The sequence below is a fragment of the Lepisosteus oculatus genome, chromosome 7 (genome assembly GCF_040954835.1).
Source record: "Lepisosteus oculatus isolate fLepOcu1 chromosome 7, fLepOcu1.hap2, whole genome shotgun sequence".
Classification (NCBI taxonomy): Eukaryota; Metazoa; Chordata; class Actinopteri; order Semionotiformes; family Lepisosteidae; genus Lepisosteus; species Lepisosteus oculatus.
Window position 1 is genome coordinate 29,033,676 of NC_090702.1, and position 18,264 is coordinate 29,051,939.

Genomic DNA, 18,264 nt, shown 5'->3' on the forward strand with positions numbered 1-18,264 from the left:
ATTAAAATGTTCTATTATTAGAACTGCTTAACTAATTGTCTGTTATTCACACATATTCTATTGTTGCACCTACAGTACAAGCGCGAAGTTAGATCAAGAATTACAACTATGTATCTGCTCACTAAGTAGATAATTAACTGGTCAAGTAGTAATTGGTCTAATTACTGCCTGCATTCCGACAATTAAAACATGGCCTCAGCGTGAATACAGTGAGATGTGTAAAATATTAAATCGTTTAAAGCAGGACAGGCGAATCAATGTATTCTATTTATATAGTAACCGATTTCTAAAATTATTTTTAAAACTTTCAGAATTGTTCTAGTATTTTTAAAAATCCCACTCAGGTTAGAGCACCAAATTTTGCCTCCCTAGTGAAGAGCAGACGACAGCTCACTGGAGAGCTTACAAGTACATATTATCCCAAACGCTTGCAAACATTTTGTAGACCAGTGTCTTGATTTCGTAACTATGTCAGATACAAGGTGACAAACTGCCCTGTGCCCCCGGTTTCTGCCTGAATTTAGTGGGAGTGGAACATTTGTTTCACTGTGGCATTTCTTGATCTCAGAGATGTTTAGCTCCACTAGTGGAAAGCAAATTGATTTCTATAGAAAAAGAGCTTTCAATGTTACCTCTAGAGTTGCAATTCTATTTGTATAGTTTAAATTGCATAGATTCTTTGTTAAAAAACCACATGAATACGAAAAACAATAGAAGTGGATTGTGAAAGATTTAAAGTACAACATTGTATTTGCTAAATGTAAAAATAATGTTTTCAAGAAGTCACTCAAAATAAAATTTAAATTTAACATTTGTTCCTAGCCCAGTAGCTTTACAATTCTTGTTATTTCATGAACATCTTTGGGGTGCCATGTTAAATATAAATGTAATGATTTTACAATGCAGAAAAAAGTGTAAATATTGTAATACTTATGCACTCCGGCTTGGGTCTTTGGAGATGAATACTGGACAAGGTTGTCTGGGTACACTATAGTGTGAGAGGTGCTTCTCTGCAGAAATAAGGGCTCTATCTCAGGTGATGGGAGAATAACCTTGGGGAGACATGTGTTCTATGGTAAATAAACAGTTATCAGCAATGGACTTGAAGGGTCTGAGCATGCCAACACTGACATACGTCAGGTGGAGCACCTCAACAAGCATTTAGATGAATTACACTGAGCAGTAGAGGACATCTCGAAAGTTCTATTGCCTGAAGCCAGACGGAAATGACAGAAGTTCCTTAGTAACAACCAGTCCTAGACAGATGATGGTCTGAAACTCATGAATTTGTCCAGCAGGTACTGTAGGTAAGATAAACTTAGTGTGATGTTCAACAGGCCGTCAACGAGCCTCTCCTACCCCCGATTTCAGATTGACTTACCCTACATTCTCCTGATTCATCAGAGGCCTGCTGCAGAGGTCTGCCTCTTGGTAATGATTGCAAGGGCAAGTGAGCAAAATAAGGATGAAAAGAAGACAGGTTAGGTCACTGAGGAGATTTTGTTTCAAATTCTGCTTCTTGTCAGCATTCAGGGATTAGCTGACTGACAATATGGCTTATCAAAAAGTTCGGATTTTCCTGGATGTTCTTCTCTCAGCTCCTTAAATCTCTGTCCATGAGGAATTTTCCCCCAGCTTTGATAGATACTTGCATGGATATCATTGGCTCCATGCCATGGTATTGACAGAGTCCCCTGCTCCATGGTGAACAGGAACTGAACTCTGAATCCTTGCTACTTCAGGAGCTCTGCAAGTAGCCTGGGGTCTGGAAGATCTGCCCCACACTGTTGCACCTGAGCAGCAAAGGAGTGCTGGAGTGGCTCAGCCAGAACCCTGCAACCCAGCAACTCGGTGCATCTCCTAGGGGTGTGGCTAATATAAGAGACATTATGGACTGGATGGTTAACCTTCACTGCACGTCAATGTCAGACCCCGTGTTGAACTCAAAATGTGAGAGGGCCAGATGAGAATGAGGGTGTCAATTGTGTTTGCTTGATGGGACCAGCTGATACCTTAAAGGAGTGCAGGGACATTTGCCACTCAAATGTGATGACAGATGGTTGTAAATGTCGTAAATGTATTAAATTATTTCATAAACTAGTACTTCATTTTTAGTAGCCTTATAATTTTAGTTAGTTCCTAAAAATCATTGAAGAACCCTGTGAAATAGAAAATAAGGGTTTGGGTTTTGTAATGTTTAAGCACTGAACTGCAGTTGTTGTGCATCAAGGTCTGGACACTGGGGGAAGCAGTCATGCTAACAAATAAGGTACTGCGATAAGTGCTTCTTTGAGAAAATAAAGGCTTTGTCTCATGTAGTGGATGTTTTTTAGTAGGTACCTGTCACTTTATTTTCGTTGGCTGCTCTATGAGGTCTATATTAGGAGTTAAAGTTGTGTGGACATTGTAGGAGTAAGAGTATTGGTTGGGTGAATTTCATCAATGTTCACCCCTGTCCAAGCATCTGTTGTGTCTTAATCTCCTTATTTTCTCTGAGATATTCACTTGGTGCTTAGAGCTAAGGAGCACTACCAGGTTCTGTTTACCTACAAGTAAAACCTCCTGAGAAAACCCATAAACTACAAGTTTCATCACAATATACGGTATATAGAAAAATCAACATTTTACACAGATTCTTAAATGTTACTGTTGTTTCATTGTTACTGTGTCAACTGGTCCTGAGGCCATGAGGTTATGACTGTACAAATGAATAAGCCAGGTTGTGCTCCACAAGTAGAATTATAATATTTGGAATTGCAATTGTTGCCATCTAGTGGCAGAAATTTGTGTTCTAGTAAACAGCTGTTCCTGTTTTCCTTAATATTGGTTGAAATAGATACCCTGTTAGGGCTAAACCAATTTAAATACAGAACATGTATCAAGTTTATTTACTGTATAGTAATGTAGGTATAACATTTGCAATTACATGGAACAGATACACATTTTGGTTAGCAGTATAAATACAGGTATATGAATCTAGAGAAAGAGAAGACATTCAACATATATTGTAAACCACATCTTGGTTTTTGGGCTATTGATAGCTTTAACAGAAGAACATAACAAAAAGGAGAAAACACTTGTAGAACAGTACATGATGTATTTACAAAATTACATTTGTTGTTAACTCTGAAATGGCAGCTTCAAATCAAGTAAACCAGGCTTTCTTAAGTTAATAGAATACCAACAAATTTTGAAATTATTATACAGGTTTTCTGAATTAATTACTCCTCATTTCTCAGACTGTTTTTTTAAACTCTTATTTTATAATCAACTTTCTAAAGGAGTTGCTATTGCTTTTCAAATGGTCTAGGCTACTTCATTTATAAGCAGAATGGTTATGAATTAAACATCAGCAAGGCAAAATCCAGCTAAATATCGTCCTCATTTTCAGTGTTATGTAATCCAATTTGTTATTTTATTTTCTTGTTTTCTTGCTATGTTAGTACATGCACATTTTAGGAAATTTAATTTGTTTACAGTTGAATTTGAATTCAGTTACATTTGATGTTTATCACTACTGTATCAAATAAAGAAAGATGTCCAATGTCTGAGCAATTTACATAACACTGAAAAATATTGATTTTCTTGTTGTGCATGTGTTTGTGATGACTCTGGGCATCATAAAAAATTTCAGACAGTGACTCAGTATTTATTAAGCTATTGATAGTTTTATGGTCAATTCTGGATATTCAAACAGAAGAACAATACTGCATGGTGAAGCCCAAACTAAAGAGTAATAGAAGTAATGTTTATAAAACCATGAAATAACAAGTGAAATCTTGGAAGAAGAAATTTGTTCTGTAAAAGTTTCATTCCATGAAAATAGTAGGGATTCACAATTTAGAATTACTAGCAAAGTGTGATGTTCACAATGCAAGAAACATTTTTCTTACATTAAAAAAATCCCTCCCTTAGAGAACAAAAACAACTAGATAACAAGCGGCTTGTATTCTAAAGAGCTTATAGTCATAATCTTTCTACTACATTGTTGACACTAGGTTGTATAGTGCATATACTGCACATAATTATTACATAGTTATAATTATCATCACAGCACGGAGGCATGGTGTTTAGCATTTCTGCCTCACAGTGCTTGGGCCCTTGTTTCAATTTCTGACCCTGGGTCCTATCTGTGTGGAGTTTATATGTTCTCCTAGTGTTTACGTGGGTCTTCTCTGGGTACTCGCAGGTTTCCTACCACAATCCAAAGACACACTGGCAGGTTAATTGGCTTCTGGGAAAATTGGCCTTGATTTGATTGTGTGTCCATTTGTGTCTGTGTGTCCCTTCCAGAGTGTATCTTGCCTTGTGCCTGGTGCTTGCTGGGACAGGCTCTGGCACCCCTGCAACCCTGAACTGGATGAAGCAGTCAGAAAACGGATGGATGGACTATTATAACCAACTTCTTAAGATCTACACAGATCATCAATCTACTTATTGGTCTACTGTATTTGTTTCCTGAGTATAAAAAGTTCAAAATCATTTAAACAAAATTAAAAATCAGATTGTTCACTTTGTTATTGAATAGGAATATTTACTGATCTACAAGTAGATTAACTAAAATACATTAAAATTAGATTGCATGTACTGTAGGTCTACTTTGGATGCTCTCAGTTGTCTATCTTTACTGGGGGCAAGCTCTAAATATGGAAAGATAAATTGAGAGCTGGTTCTTGGGGGATAGAAAGGAAAGACAGATCTATTTAATTTAGTTTTGACTCTGCAAAGGGGCTACAGCTTAAATTGATTCACATGATGTGCAAGCATTTAATTGATAGATTTCATTTGAATTTGTGATGACACAATTTCATGAAGGTTTTCTCTGAGATATAAGCTTTAATTACAAATTTGGTCTGAGTCTGACAGTTATGTACAAGATAAATTTTCCAAGCTTCATTGACAATAAATATATCCATGTTATTCTATTGTGTTTTTTTTCTCCCAGCATCAATGAGAAGTAATATCATGTCAGGAATTACAAAGTACTAACCACAATTTTCAGACAAGAAAAAGTTATGTTTTACTTAAATTTAGTAAAATCTTATGCGTTTTATGAAAGCACTAAAAGGGTTGCTTTAAAATGCAACAGTACAACCTACTTTGTTCTATAATTTGTAGCACAAAAGTTTTTTCAAAATACAACTACTCCAGTACCTTATATGGGACAAGGCTTTCTGTCTTCTCTAAAATCATTGTTTTCTATGGCAACATCTAATCATTTTACAAACGCTCTCAATCCTGTCTTGTCCTGGCATTCACTGCTTGTCATTCAATCCTGGTCTGCATCCCATTGCCTTAGAATCACAGAATCATATATATTATCCTGGTAGTGTGTTTACAAAAAGTGACAATAATGATCTTAAGTTCTTAAATTTTAAAAATATCCCTTTTTACAAATGAAAAGATTTCAAAGATCCTTAGTCCTATTGTTTCTGATAGTGTGAAGGTAGTGAAAGGTTTTATCTTTTTGCTTGATTTAGTTTCATTTTGTGAAATGAACATTGAGCCCTGCTAACCCTGTTTCAGGAGATTATAAGGATCTTCATTTTCAGATCTGCATGTTAAATTCTACCATGTATTTTTTTTTTGTGTGATTCTTGTATTATTATTTTGACTAAACTCTGCGAGTTTGTGAACCACTGCTGGATTTTAGGGTATACTAAACCCTCCTTTCCTGTGAACAGCTCTGAAGTCTTTTCAGATGCTATTTATGCATCAAAGGTACAGTAAGAGAACTACTCTATGTAGCACAAACAACAGGAAATCTCACAGGATGAACAGAAAAAAGAAACAAACAGCACAGGCCATACAAGTGACTGATTTGAGGAGCAGTGATAACTTAAGGCCAACTGTATTACTGATTAAGTCATTCATGTTTCAAAACCTACTTATTTTAAAATATGTTGTGATACTCTTTCAAAATTTCAGCAATTAAAAGGGATTTCTGTGTTCTCCTGGCAATTCGGATGTGATATCAAGCTACAATAAACTGATTTTATTTCTTCTCTCAAACAGAGAAGGCAATAGTAATCTAAAAGCAAAACCTAACCAGAGCAGCACAGTTCTTTTTTCACTCATTGTTTCTCCACTGTCATTCAAGCTATCCAAGAAACCGCTCCTCGCCTAACAGCTACTCACACAAGACCTTGTTTCCCTTTTAAAATATAAACATCTGTACTCCAAAATACAAAAATCTACAAACAAAAAATACAAACCATAAATAAAAGCTGCCCTTCACCAAACGTCTTATGTAGAAAACAATATATTGAAAGTTAAGTTAGTTTAGCAGACTTTAAATCTGTAATCTTTTTTGTGTTTGTGAAGAATGCGTTTGTCATTCCAAAAAAAAACATTAGTCCTTTCAGTATTTTTGCATTTCTCCTGCCACCACTCTTGGGTGAAGATCGACCTTGAGTGCCACTTCTCCTGCAGTGATTTTAAATTAAATTTTCCAATGTATTTTCATTCTCATATTCCTTCCAACAGAAGAGGTGGCACAACATACAACAATATATAAGAAACATTGAGGACATTTTTATGGAGTTATTAATGAGTTGTTCTTGTAATATCTTGATATTAAGGGAAATGGGAAGCAAGAGAGAAATGTGCTTTAAATAATACAATAACAATATCCGGTCCCTTTGACTTTTTTTATACTTTTCTCATCATCTGTGCCTTACTTCTAATTTGTCCCTGAGCTAGTTTGAAAGCTCTTGGTTGAATAGGAGTGAAAAACTTTACAGATGTATTTATTCTGAAATTATGTGAACCGCTATTATTTCACACAGAATCAACTCAACTAATTGCACAGATTTTCAAAGTAATTTAGCTTTTGATTTTTCTTTGGTGACTTAACTTCACCAATTAGGAAAAAGTTATCAGATTTCCATTTTCTGCATAGTTTGATTAAAATACTCCCTTTTTGCATATACAAAAAATATTTTGCAAGTATTATCAATTTGCAATTAAATAAAATGTAGCATTATTGTAAGGGGGGTGAAAACAATTACAAGGCACTCTAATATTTTATTCATTTTGCTATTATGTATTTATTTAAAGAATGTACTGTACATGCACACTGTATACACTATCTTTGTTCTGCATTGTTTTATTACTGCAAAAACAGCCGTCAATCTAAAAGCTCCAAAGGTCTTTATAAATGTGCTCTATAAATTAAATTTATAAATTGGGATTATTAGACTCGATTGAAAAATGATGTATGAGAATTTTAAAACTGTTTAAAAGATCCATTAATTTTTCTGGAATTAAATATTTTCCATTTTCGTAATAAAACAGACAAAATACATTTTCCCTTTCTTTATTTAAACAAAAAGACAAATATAAATAGTATGCATTTATATGTTGTATAAGAATACAAAAGACATGTATTAATAAACCACAGGTTGCTGAAAAACATTTGTTCCACAATAGAAGTGCATACTGTATAGAAATAGTGAGCTTTATATGTTAGAAAAAAAACAATTATATCAAATAAACTTTAATATACAAAGGCAATATTTTATAAACCAATATGGCCCACAGATTTTACAAGCTGAAACTACTACAAGTTAAACATGATAAATGCAGCATTTTCACTACAACTGTGCAAGCTCTGTCAGTTTCTACATTTAAAAAAACTTGAAAATTCATACATCCTTAGTTCAATACAATTGATGAATTTAGCCATTTTATATAAAGAACTGAAATCCCCAAAGTTTTATTTACATGGAATCAATTGTCTTTATTTTCTGTATTTTTTCTTTACATATCCTTTCCTTTGCCTGGTTTTCTTTTTTGCATAGCTCAGCTATTCAGTAAGATGTAAATAATTGCTTTCAACCTTAGTCTGGTTCTTCACTTAAGCAGTAACGAAACTGGTCATTAAAAACTGAAACCATTTCAATGGTACAGAAATGCAAAGCACAAACAGGATAAAGACATACATAAGATCCTGATACACAAAATCTACTAATTAAACCACTGCATGCCTGTTTCAGTTAAGAGAAACAATTTGTCATCATTTTGTGGCTATTAAATTTCAACTAATCAAAAGTGTGAAAAGCCTACTGTAACACTTTAGTAAACACTAGTAGCACCACAAACTTGGGTATTGACAACCTACATCTTAGTTACGTAGTGGAGGTATGCAACATATTTCAATTTCAATTACTAGGAAAGTAATTTTTAGTGAAACAAAATATACCTAGTACTCAGATGTTAATCAAGCCTCTCTCTCTTTTTGATAATGTACTCTTTAAATACATACTGCCTCAAAAAAGGCTGCATCGAATCATAATGATCTGGTCAGTGGTCTTGAAAGTGGAAGTTGACGACTCTAGGGGGCTCTTAGGTGATCAAGCTCCAACAAGCAGCTAGCAAGAGTGAAGCAGGACAACCCAAAGCACAAGACAAAATCAAAACCGAAAGCAAGCAGGGATCAGAGCTGGGGTTCCAAAAACAAAATGTGAAAAGGAAAATCCAAAAACAAAATGTGAGTCAGGCAAATTTCCAAATACAAGGTTAGTCCAAAACCGACAGGCAGTTTCAGTACACGGGAATCCAAGCAAAACACAAGGGCGATCCACTAGATGTGGTTAAAAACAAAACAGATTTGGAGCCAAGAGCGAACCATCAAACAAGCACAGAGCCAGGAAACGTTCTGGGTGGAATACCATCATTTCTGCTCCTAAAAATCCATGGGTAAGTACTGATTAACTACACACAGGTCATATCGATTTTCATCCTGAAAATGGTGCTTTGATTGCATGGACTGGTGTTGATGCAGGTGTAAGTATGACAACATGCCTAAAAGCTTAATAATGGCAAGACCTTTCAGCAAAAGAAAGCATTAGCATTCATGTGAGTTGTCAAGGCAGGGGTCTAATTAAAGTTTTCTACAAAAGCAGAATCTGCATTTATTGAGAATGGATTTGATAGACATGGATGAACAATCTGTTACTTTAAAACGTCTGTCAAAATAATAAGTAAAATGTGTGTGTGTAATGATAAGCTCTGCTTATAATTTTGAATAGTTGGCACCATGACGTACATAAACTGGTTCACTCTTGAGTTATAAATACTAAAAAACACAACATCTCAAATGCAAGAAGCATTCCTTAAACAGTATACACACCTCTGTTATCCATGTTTTTAAATTCTAGGTCCATTAACATCACACGGGGGATGTAAATGCAAGTCACAAAGTCAGTATCTTATACATTTAGCATTATCATTGAAGGCTTCAAGGCACGTGAGGCTGTCATGTTAGTGTGCAGTGTTTATGGAATTACCTACTGTAACTAATTAGGGCTTTTTTGCTTGTGCATTTTTGTTATTTATATACTGTATTTAAGCATATATATAATAAAGACTTCTTTTTAAATATAATACAATGCTATTTGTAAATTCTTTAATTGGCACTATAAGTTTCTTGTATTCTATATGTGTCAAACTGCAGAAGTAATCATCTAGTAAAATTCTGTGTAAGAAAAATAACTAATTGATGAGGTATCAGTTATGCGATATGACCTTATTTAGTAACACCATTTTAAAACTAAAGATACATAAGCAGTAACTGTAATTGCAGGTACATCATAATTACAGACAAATATAAAAGGGTAAAAGCATTCATAAAAAAAAGCTGAAAACCACAAGCTTCATTTCTGACTAAATCTATATTGTGCAAATGCTGTAAATACATGTTGAAATAAACAAATATGAAACAATATATTGTGGTACTATCCAGCTGCACTCCCAAAACTTCCCAAACTGGATGCGCCAACTCTTGTTTAATAATTCTGAATAAAACCAGTTATATATTTAGTAAGGAAATAAAACATGAACAACAGGAACACTGAAGAGCAAGTTGAATATGACAACTCAAATATGCAGAGATACATTCAGATTCATATATTGCATAGCTAATATCCAATACCAGAAATTATTTTTAAATAAAAACGTTTTTAGAACAGAACATCTGACAAGACACAGTGTCAGAATTCCTTATGGCTTGACAAATTATGCTATAACTCATACATGGCTATTGCCAACAGGTCAGAAAAACACCCCCAGTAAAATGTACATAATCTTATAAAGGTTTAATAAAGTAAAATATCAGATGAAACTTTGTCTTACCACTGATATCTGAGGGTCAAGACTAAAAGTTCTCACCTCACAATTTTTCCTCCATTTCTCCATTTTTCCCTGCAGTATATACTAGGCATAGAACTGCTGTACCATACTTATTTTTTCACATTTTAAGACATACACCTGGACGCAGATATTAATAAAACCTAACTAAACAAACAAAAATATTGTATTGTTACGCTGTAAGACTTTTACACTATTATAACAAGAAAAAGTTTCAAGACATGACAATCGCTTTTTCGTTCTGCTAGGTGTGACATTACAGGAAAACACCCAAAAAACAATTATATTCACAGCTTCTTAGGGTGAAAGATTAAAGTCAAAGCACAGAAAGCACAGGATGTCTTTAGTGGTGGGGATAGTGGTCGATTCCCAAAACAAAGGCATGATGGTAATAATTTAAAGACTAGGTGATCTGAAAGTGCAACAGTGGCAACTCATAGAGTGGTTTTCTTTTATTTATACTGTAGGAGTTTGAGGGATTTTGTTTTCTCATCCATGCTGCCCATATTAATTTCAAGAGGAAAGTATGCTACAGTTTACGAAAACAAGGCATATCCAATCCAAGTATGTGATTTTACTATGCATGCTTCCTGACTTTAGAAAGGTGAGCTCTGTGAGTGTGTGAGCTGCAAAGGAACAGCCAGCACAACATTTTTACTTTCCAAATGTGGAACCTTTACCCATTAATTTCTGAACTAATTGTCAATTTACTTTACATTTGCTGGATGATATATATATATGATCATAGATACAAAATATAAGGTAGGCTGACAAACGCATTTCACATAACATTTACATTTTATGTACCCCTTCAAAATAGGGCAGGTTTTATATTTTCATGCCCTCTACACATAAGCTAACACACAGAGCCTTAATTACTATTTAATTGAAACTTTTTTTTCTGCACAATGAGCTAAGGTAATTTCTAAAGACTTCAGTACTCTCTGAGCAGACATCTGCCACTTCCCTTTCAACTTCTTCTCTACTAGTTTTCACACTGAGGATATACAATAGTGTGACTAAACTGTACCTCAAGAATACTTACTGTACCCCTTGAGTCAGTTTTGCTAGTGACTGTTTTATGCATTTCACATGCTTTTTTCTTTATCAGCATCATGAATTACATGGTCTGGCCATCCTGTGCTGGATCTGGTATGTTGTCTCTGAACCAGCATACAGTAAAGAAAGAAAACCAGAAAGCTGTAGGTCTGATAATCAAGGACTAGGTTACTTGTGTGGCTTTGGACAGTGTAACCCCTGAAGAGGCTGCCTAATATTTGTTTAATGTGCCATCTAGCACTTGCTGCTATAATATAAAAAAAGACTTGTCCTCCACAAGATACAAGATATAACCACAATTTTACAGTGCTTTGAGCAATTCTCATTGTGAGTTCTCTGTTGAGATTGTAAGGCTTTCCCAAAAACATAATATTCATTGATGTGTTACAATAATATCAACATTTAAAAAATAACAATCAAGAGTCTCAATGTGTTTCTCTTCTTGACAAAGTCCTCTAGACAACAGTTCCTGTTCACTGACTTGGAACAAATGGTGGCCTAAACTCACCATCCGTATTTCTTAGAATGTTATCAGCCACAGGTTTCAAACGTTTGGTCACCAATTTGAGGTTGGCTTCATGAAGTAGTTTCTGGGTTAAATACTTCTCCCGTTTGATCTGCTCTTTTACTTCTAAAGGCACATCAGGAATACCATAGGACAGGATAAACTTTGTGAAGTACACAACGTGCTGGAAATAAAAACACAAGATGAGTAAGTTTTAGAGAAACATGACCCTGATTTTTCAGTGCTGCTATGAATTTCACCAATGATCAGAACCTGTGCATTTTTCAATACCCCTTTTACCTATAATTTATTTGGCTAGCTTCAAAATGTTGAGACAGCCTCAAATACAGCCTTAAACTGATACTTCCAGGCAGAATAGTTCAAGGAAGATGTAATGGAAAACAATTGTGTCATGTAATAGACAGAGGTGTGATTTTATTATGAGCATGATGTGGACAGAAAAAATGTTCATTAGGAGACATAATGTATGTTAAATAGAATATATGCATATTTTCTATTAAAAAACCTTATAAAGTCTGGTCATTTTGTTCATAGGGTGTTTTTTTCAAGGATTAACATTGTACTGTCAAAATTTGTCTATAGGGTGCTTCTTTTGGCATTCATAGAATTGATAACAAAATATTTTCCTATTCAAGAGCATTCGTCAAGAAATCCACTCTACCTTTCATGATATACAGTAACCAACAAACTTTGTTGCTTAGACCAATGACGATTTAAGGTCTTGCCAAAATAATGTTTAAATGTGCAGTCCAGGCTATACATTATTTTCTGAAAATCCTACCCATATCACACAATTATGAAATAGCAAACAACAGGCTAATCACACATATTGTAAGATATAACAATTGAACACATACTGTACAACTACAGTGTTCAATGAGACATCATGGATTATGTGGCTATGGAATCTTTATATTAGTGTAAGCCATGTAGTGCCAACATAGACCTTTGGAAGTTCAGGACCACATTACAATCTTTAAAAGACAGTAAAGAAATATAATGTAAGAAAATCAAAGAAATGAGTCAATTTCTTCAATCAATAAAAAAGAAGAGTACAGTTAAATACAGATTTTCTTTCAAGCTTGTTTTTTGCAGTTTCCTAGTTTAATTCTGTAAACAAGTTTGAATTACAAAACAAGCACCTCTCAATCACTCAATGTGCAACACTAATCCTTTAGCGTGTTTGACTCACATTTACAGTGCCTTGCAAAAGTCCCCCTTGGATTTTTTCACATTTTATTGTTACAGCATGGAACCATGTTGTATTTACCCAAGACGTTTTGCCACTCAAAAACACAAAGTACTCTATAATGTCAAAGTGGAAAAACAAAATCCAGACATTTTACTAAATTAATTAAAAATAAAAAACAGAAAATAATTGAATCCATAAGTATTCACCCCCTTGCTTAGACACACCTAAATTACCTCTGAAGTAATACTTATTAAGTCATACCTCTGAAGTCACATAATTACTTGACTGGAGTCCACATGTGTGCAGCTGAGGTGTTTCACATGATTTCAGAATTCTGGGAGCTTCCCCACTTAGTGCATTTCCAAGGAAACACTACACCATGATGACCGAGGAACATCCCAAGCAGATCCCAGACAAGGTTCGTGAAAAATACTAGTCAGGGCAAGGATAAAATAAAATTTCCAAGGTATTTAATATTCCTCAAAGCAAAGTGAAGTCCATCACAGTGAAAGTAAGAAAATATTTAACAAATTTGAATCTGCCCAGAACTGGCTATCCTCCAAAACTGAGTGTGCAGGCAAGAAGAGCCGTAGTAAGGGAGGCCACAAAAAGGCCTAAGGCAACTCTAAAGGAGTTACAGTCCTCCATGACAGAGATGGGAGAAACTGTGCATGAGACAACAATAGCACGCACACTTCATAAATCTGGCTTGTACAGAAGGGTGGCAAGAAGAAAGCCTTTGTTGAAAAATCACCTATATCACATCTCAGCTGGAGTTTGCCCAAAGGGATGTGAGAGACTCAATTTGGAGGAAGATTCTATGGTCTGATGAGACCAAAATTGAACTATATGTTTGGTGCAAAACTAACATCACACTGAGAACACCATCCCTACAGTAAAGAATGGTGTTGGCAGCATCATGGCTTGGGGATGCTTGTCTACAGCAAATCCTGGAGGAAAACATGCTGGAATCTGCAAGAGCACTGGGACTTGGAAGATGATTCATCTTCCAACAAGACAATGACCCGAAACATACAGCAAAAGCCACACTGGAGTGACTTAAAACCAAAAAGGTTAATGTCCTGGAGTGGCCCAGTCAAAGCCCAGACCTCAATCCAATTGAGCATCTGAGGAATAACTTAAAAATTGCTGTTCACAAACGGTCTCCCTCCAACTTGATGGAGCTTGAGCAATTTTGCCAAGAAAAATGGGCAAAAATTCCAGTGTCAAGATGTGCAACACTGATAGAGACTAACCCAAAGAGACTCACAGCTTTAATTACTACCAAGTATTAACTCTGGGGAGGGAGTTACTTATAAATTCAGTTATTTTCCGTTTTTTATTTTTAATTTAGTAAAATTTCTGGATTTTCACTTTGACATTATAGAGTACTTTGTGTTGATAAGTGACATCAATTCTCAGTTAAATACATCATGGTTCCTTGCTGTAACACAATAACACGTGGGGTGAATACTTTTGCAAGGCACTGTAAGTCCTGCAGTTGATTATGTTTACATGATAATGCAGTTATTTTCACCAGTTTTTGAATGATGATGCATCCCAATAATATTGCTTTCAAATGATTACAACTGCATTGTTTAACACAATTAACTTAACACATCCTATGTTCCAGACGGCAATGTTTTGCAAACCTGGTATCTAGTTAAGATACAATGACTGCTTATTCCCTTGTAATGGGAGGTACTGTACAATGCCCTCCATAAGAACTGGAACAAAGAAGTCAAAATTGCTACTTTTGCTCTATGCTTTAAATGTTTAAGAATAATATATTTTTTGTTTTCCATTTCCCATTTTAGGATAACCTAAGCATTGGGATAAATTAACTTAAAATAATTTGTTACTCATATTAACCTTTTCATCTCAAATTGCATAAGTAGTATGCAGAAAAAATAGCAATTTTTCCAAATATTTTTGGTTGGCACATTATAAAATCAAAATCAAAAACACAATATACAAAATACAGTATTTTACCCCTGAAGTTTATCTGCCTATCCAGTACATGTCTGGAAAGATTATGCAAAAAAGCAGCAATATGTACAAATTGACTAAAATTAAACAAAACAAAACAAAAATAATAACTCACCTCCACAACTACAATGAAAGCCAGTTTGGCAGCAATGACATGCCAGTAGTAAATGCTGTGTTCGTATTGTCTGGGGTGTCCAGGTGGATATCTGAGGTCCCGGTATCTACAAAGATAAACTTGACCAGTTAATAGGTGGTATTGTAAAAGTTGTGATATTGTTTGTAAACCTCTTTTTTGTAAGCAATCCCTTTATTGAAATCTCCCAGTATCTTATGCTGCAGGTTTGTAAAGAACATGCTTAATAAAGTGTCAAATGCTCATTACTTTATTTACAATGATTAATGCAGTGCTCAACATTTTGTAATGTAGTGTTTAACATTCAGGACAAAGTCAGTTCCTTTGGTAAAGCGTTATAGTCTTGGGGGTTTATGGAAGACTGTGTGAAATTCAAAGTGTTCTATTCAATTGTGAAGTCACATATATACATTTATGTTGCACAAGCTTGACTGAGTAAATGAATAGGATACTGCTGTCTTACATGCATGCCATAGAAAATGAGACTGAGGTTTCATGAAGCTGTTTTCTTTGTAAATTGTCATTAAAGCAACAACTTGAAATTTGATTTATATAGGAAATGGGGAGAAACAACTGGTACAGCAGATCCTAAGAGCTATGTGACCTTTACAAAACTACCTGCGATAGCTTAGTTCCATAAATTTCAAATACACTTCATGAGCTTCATAGACTGTCCTCAGGAAACAATAGACTGAGAACAATTATGAACTATGCATTTGTTTTTAGGAAGCAGTAGAAAAAAATAGAATTTGTTTTTTAGAAGTATTATATAGACCTGTTAAATGGTATTCAAAAATAACCAAGATGTCACTTGTGTGATTCTAGAACGCTTATATGTAGAGGTAAATACAGTATATTCTTCATATCAAAGATTTGCACAACAAAACAATGGAGTTGTTTTGGAGTATAGGAGTGTCAATTTGTAGAGCGTATTATCTCAAACATTTTAAGCATTTTGTAATTTGGGCTATAGCACTGCTGTATGACGAACAGTTTACAAAGCTCAAATCCCTTTAAATATCAGATACTTACCTACAAGTGGTGATATTTTCAGTATCAAACCAGTATGGATTTTTTTCTGGCAAAGGCTTGCTGGCATTTGAAAAGTCATCAATTCTAAAGATGGACAGAGTGCTGTTGATATAGCCTCTCATGGTGTATTCAGCATGATCCCCATATGGATACACAGAGAAAGACCAGTAGTAAACTAATCTTGGAATCATGTCAGATGTAAAAGCAATGATCATGGCCTGTGGGAAGACAAAGCAATGGAAATAAAAAAACAATAATGAAATGAATGTTTTCCTAAATTTGGATTCATTAAGTATAACACAGTTTAGCTCTAATTTATGTAACTAAAACCCAAACATTCTAGAAAGAGCTTAATTGCTTCTTCTCATTTGCAACCTTTATGGTTTTTAATGGTTATCTGATATGTTGAAGTTATTATTATACTATTCTAATAATTATCCAAAACAGCTCCTTCTAAAAACAAACCTCCAAGATAATACAAAAAAGCCAGGCAGAAAAGATTTTCAGAGTAGCTCACACATTTGCGTAGGACTTGTGACCATCCTCCACCAATGTGCTTCAGAGCTTAGCAGTATGCAAATTTAATTCCCCAAATAGATCCTTAGCAGTCAGATAGTAGAAGCCATTTGCAACACTATTTTTCTGGGAATGCTAGTAGGTTATGGGAACAATAAACAGTGAAAACAGTGGCAAGTACAAAACACACAAAAAAGTATGTACTGTACAACAAGTACCAAGTAAATACAAACTTTAAACTGACTGTTTGGGATATACTTTTTTTCATTTTCATAACACGGAACTGGCTGTTGAGTGTTTACAGTATGTGTGTAACTATTTAGATCCTCCTTTTGTAAGGAACTGAAAACTATTCTCATGCTGACAGAGTACACTCTAACGGAACATATAAACGTCTGCTTACATTTGTTGCCACAGCAAGAATGGCAATGCCCTGAAGGATGGGCTGCCAGGCACCAATGTCTTGTGTTTTCTCTGGCACCCCGCGCTGAAACTGAGTAGTAATTTTCCAGGCATCCACTCGGATCTCAAAGATGTTATTGAGGAGAGCCAAGAGAGGTGCCAGAGGGAAGGAGGCCACAAACAAGGTGACAAAGCCAAACTGGATCACTAAATGAAAGAAAACACAGTTATTGAAATGGTCTTACCACCCAAAATGTATTGCATATATATATAATGTACTGTGGATCCATTTATTAATAAAAATGTCTTATAATACATCAGATCTGATGTATTATACTTTAGATATGCTGTTGTCATGCATTTTGTGCCACAGTAGCTCGAATATGGAGTTAAAAATCACTTGCTGTTTCTTAACACAAGACTTATGCAATATGACCGGGCTTGTGGTACTGCCCTTTACTATATTCAAAGCTGTCACAAGTTCAGACATCCTGTGGACAGGAATGGCAGTCTTTTTTTGGTTTCTTTGTTAGGGAACCTTGGTTAAGGATCAGAGAAGGTTTATAGGAATTCACATGTACTGGTGAGAGATTTCAGGCTGTCTAAAGATATCCTCTGCCCTGGCCTATAAAATACATTCCTGGGATCCCACAAAACCTATTTTGTTATTTTAACTTTTAACTGTAAAAAAAAGTCTACCTTTTTTGCAAGAAAGAGAGGGGTATTGTGTTTTATGTTTTCCCAACAGTTAAAACTCACATCTATTCATTTTCTCCTTTCTCATTTATGTAAAACCAACAAATTTTTGCAAATGCAGAGATTTTCAAGTTTGCTGATATCTCATTTATCATTAAGTGTTATGCCTAACAAGAAAATGCCAAGATTCCAGTCCATGCTAGCCTCCTCCTCTCTATGGATGAAGTCTTTTGTTACAGCTCCACAAGTCTGATATTCTTGGCTAGTAAATTAATAATATTCCAAACTACAAAAACTCAGTTTTGTTATAACTTTTTACTAAATGAAGAAACAATTATGTAACTATAGCAGTGCACTTCTCAAATACTGTTCTGCTTACTCCATGGGAAATAAAACGGCGCAAGAACTAAGCAGTTCAAAATGGTGCTTACCCATCTCCAGGTATTCATAAAATAAGCCCAGCTTTCCCATGGGCTGCAGCTGGTAGTCTTGTTCCCACCGTGGGATGACTTTTTCTGATCCTACACTCATGCAGTAACGGGATATCAGATTCTTCAACCATCTAAAATG

General features: G+C 35.0%; 1 protein-coding gene across 1 annotated transcript in view; it reads right to left on the minus strand.

The window, feature by feature from the left end:
* Positions 1 to 7,302: 7,302 nt before the first annotated feature.
* ano6 (anoctamin 6) overlaps positions 7,303 to 18,264 on the minus strand; it is a 50,490-nt gene continuing 39,528 nt past the window's right edge. The window contains exons 16-20 of the mRNA XM_015352937.2: positions 18,126 to 18,256; positions 17,000 to 17,205; positions 16,081 to 16,298; positions 15,031 to 15,136; positions 7,303 to 11,897 (exon numbers count right to left, since the gene is read on the minus strand). Of these exons, the coding sequence (XP_015208423.1) occupies positions 11,682 to 11,897; positions 15,031 to 15,136; positions 16,081 to 16,298; positions 17,000 to 17,205; positions 18,126 to 18,256 (877 nt within the window). The 3' untranslated portion in view covers positions 7,303 to 11,681. The remainder of the gene's footprint in view (positions 11,898 to 15,030; positions 15,137 to 16,080; positions 16,299 to 16,999; positions 17,206 to 18,125; positions 18,257 to 18,264) is intronic.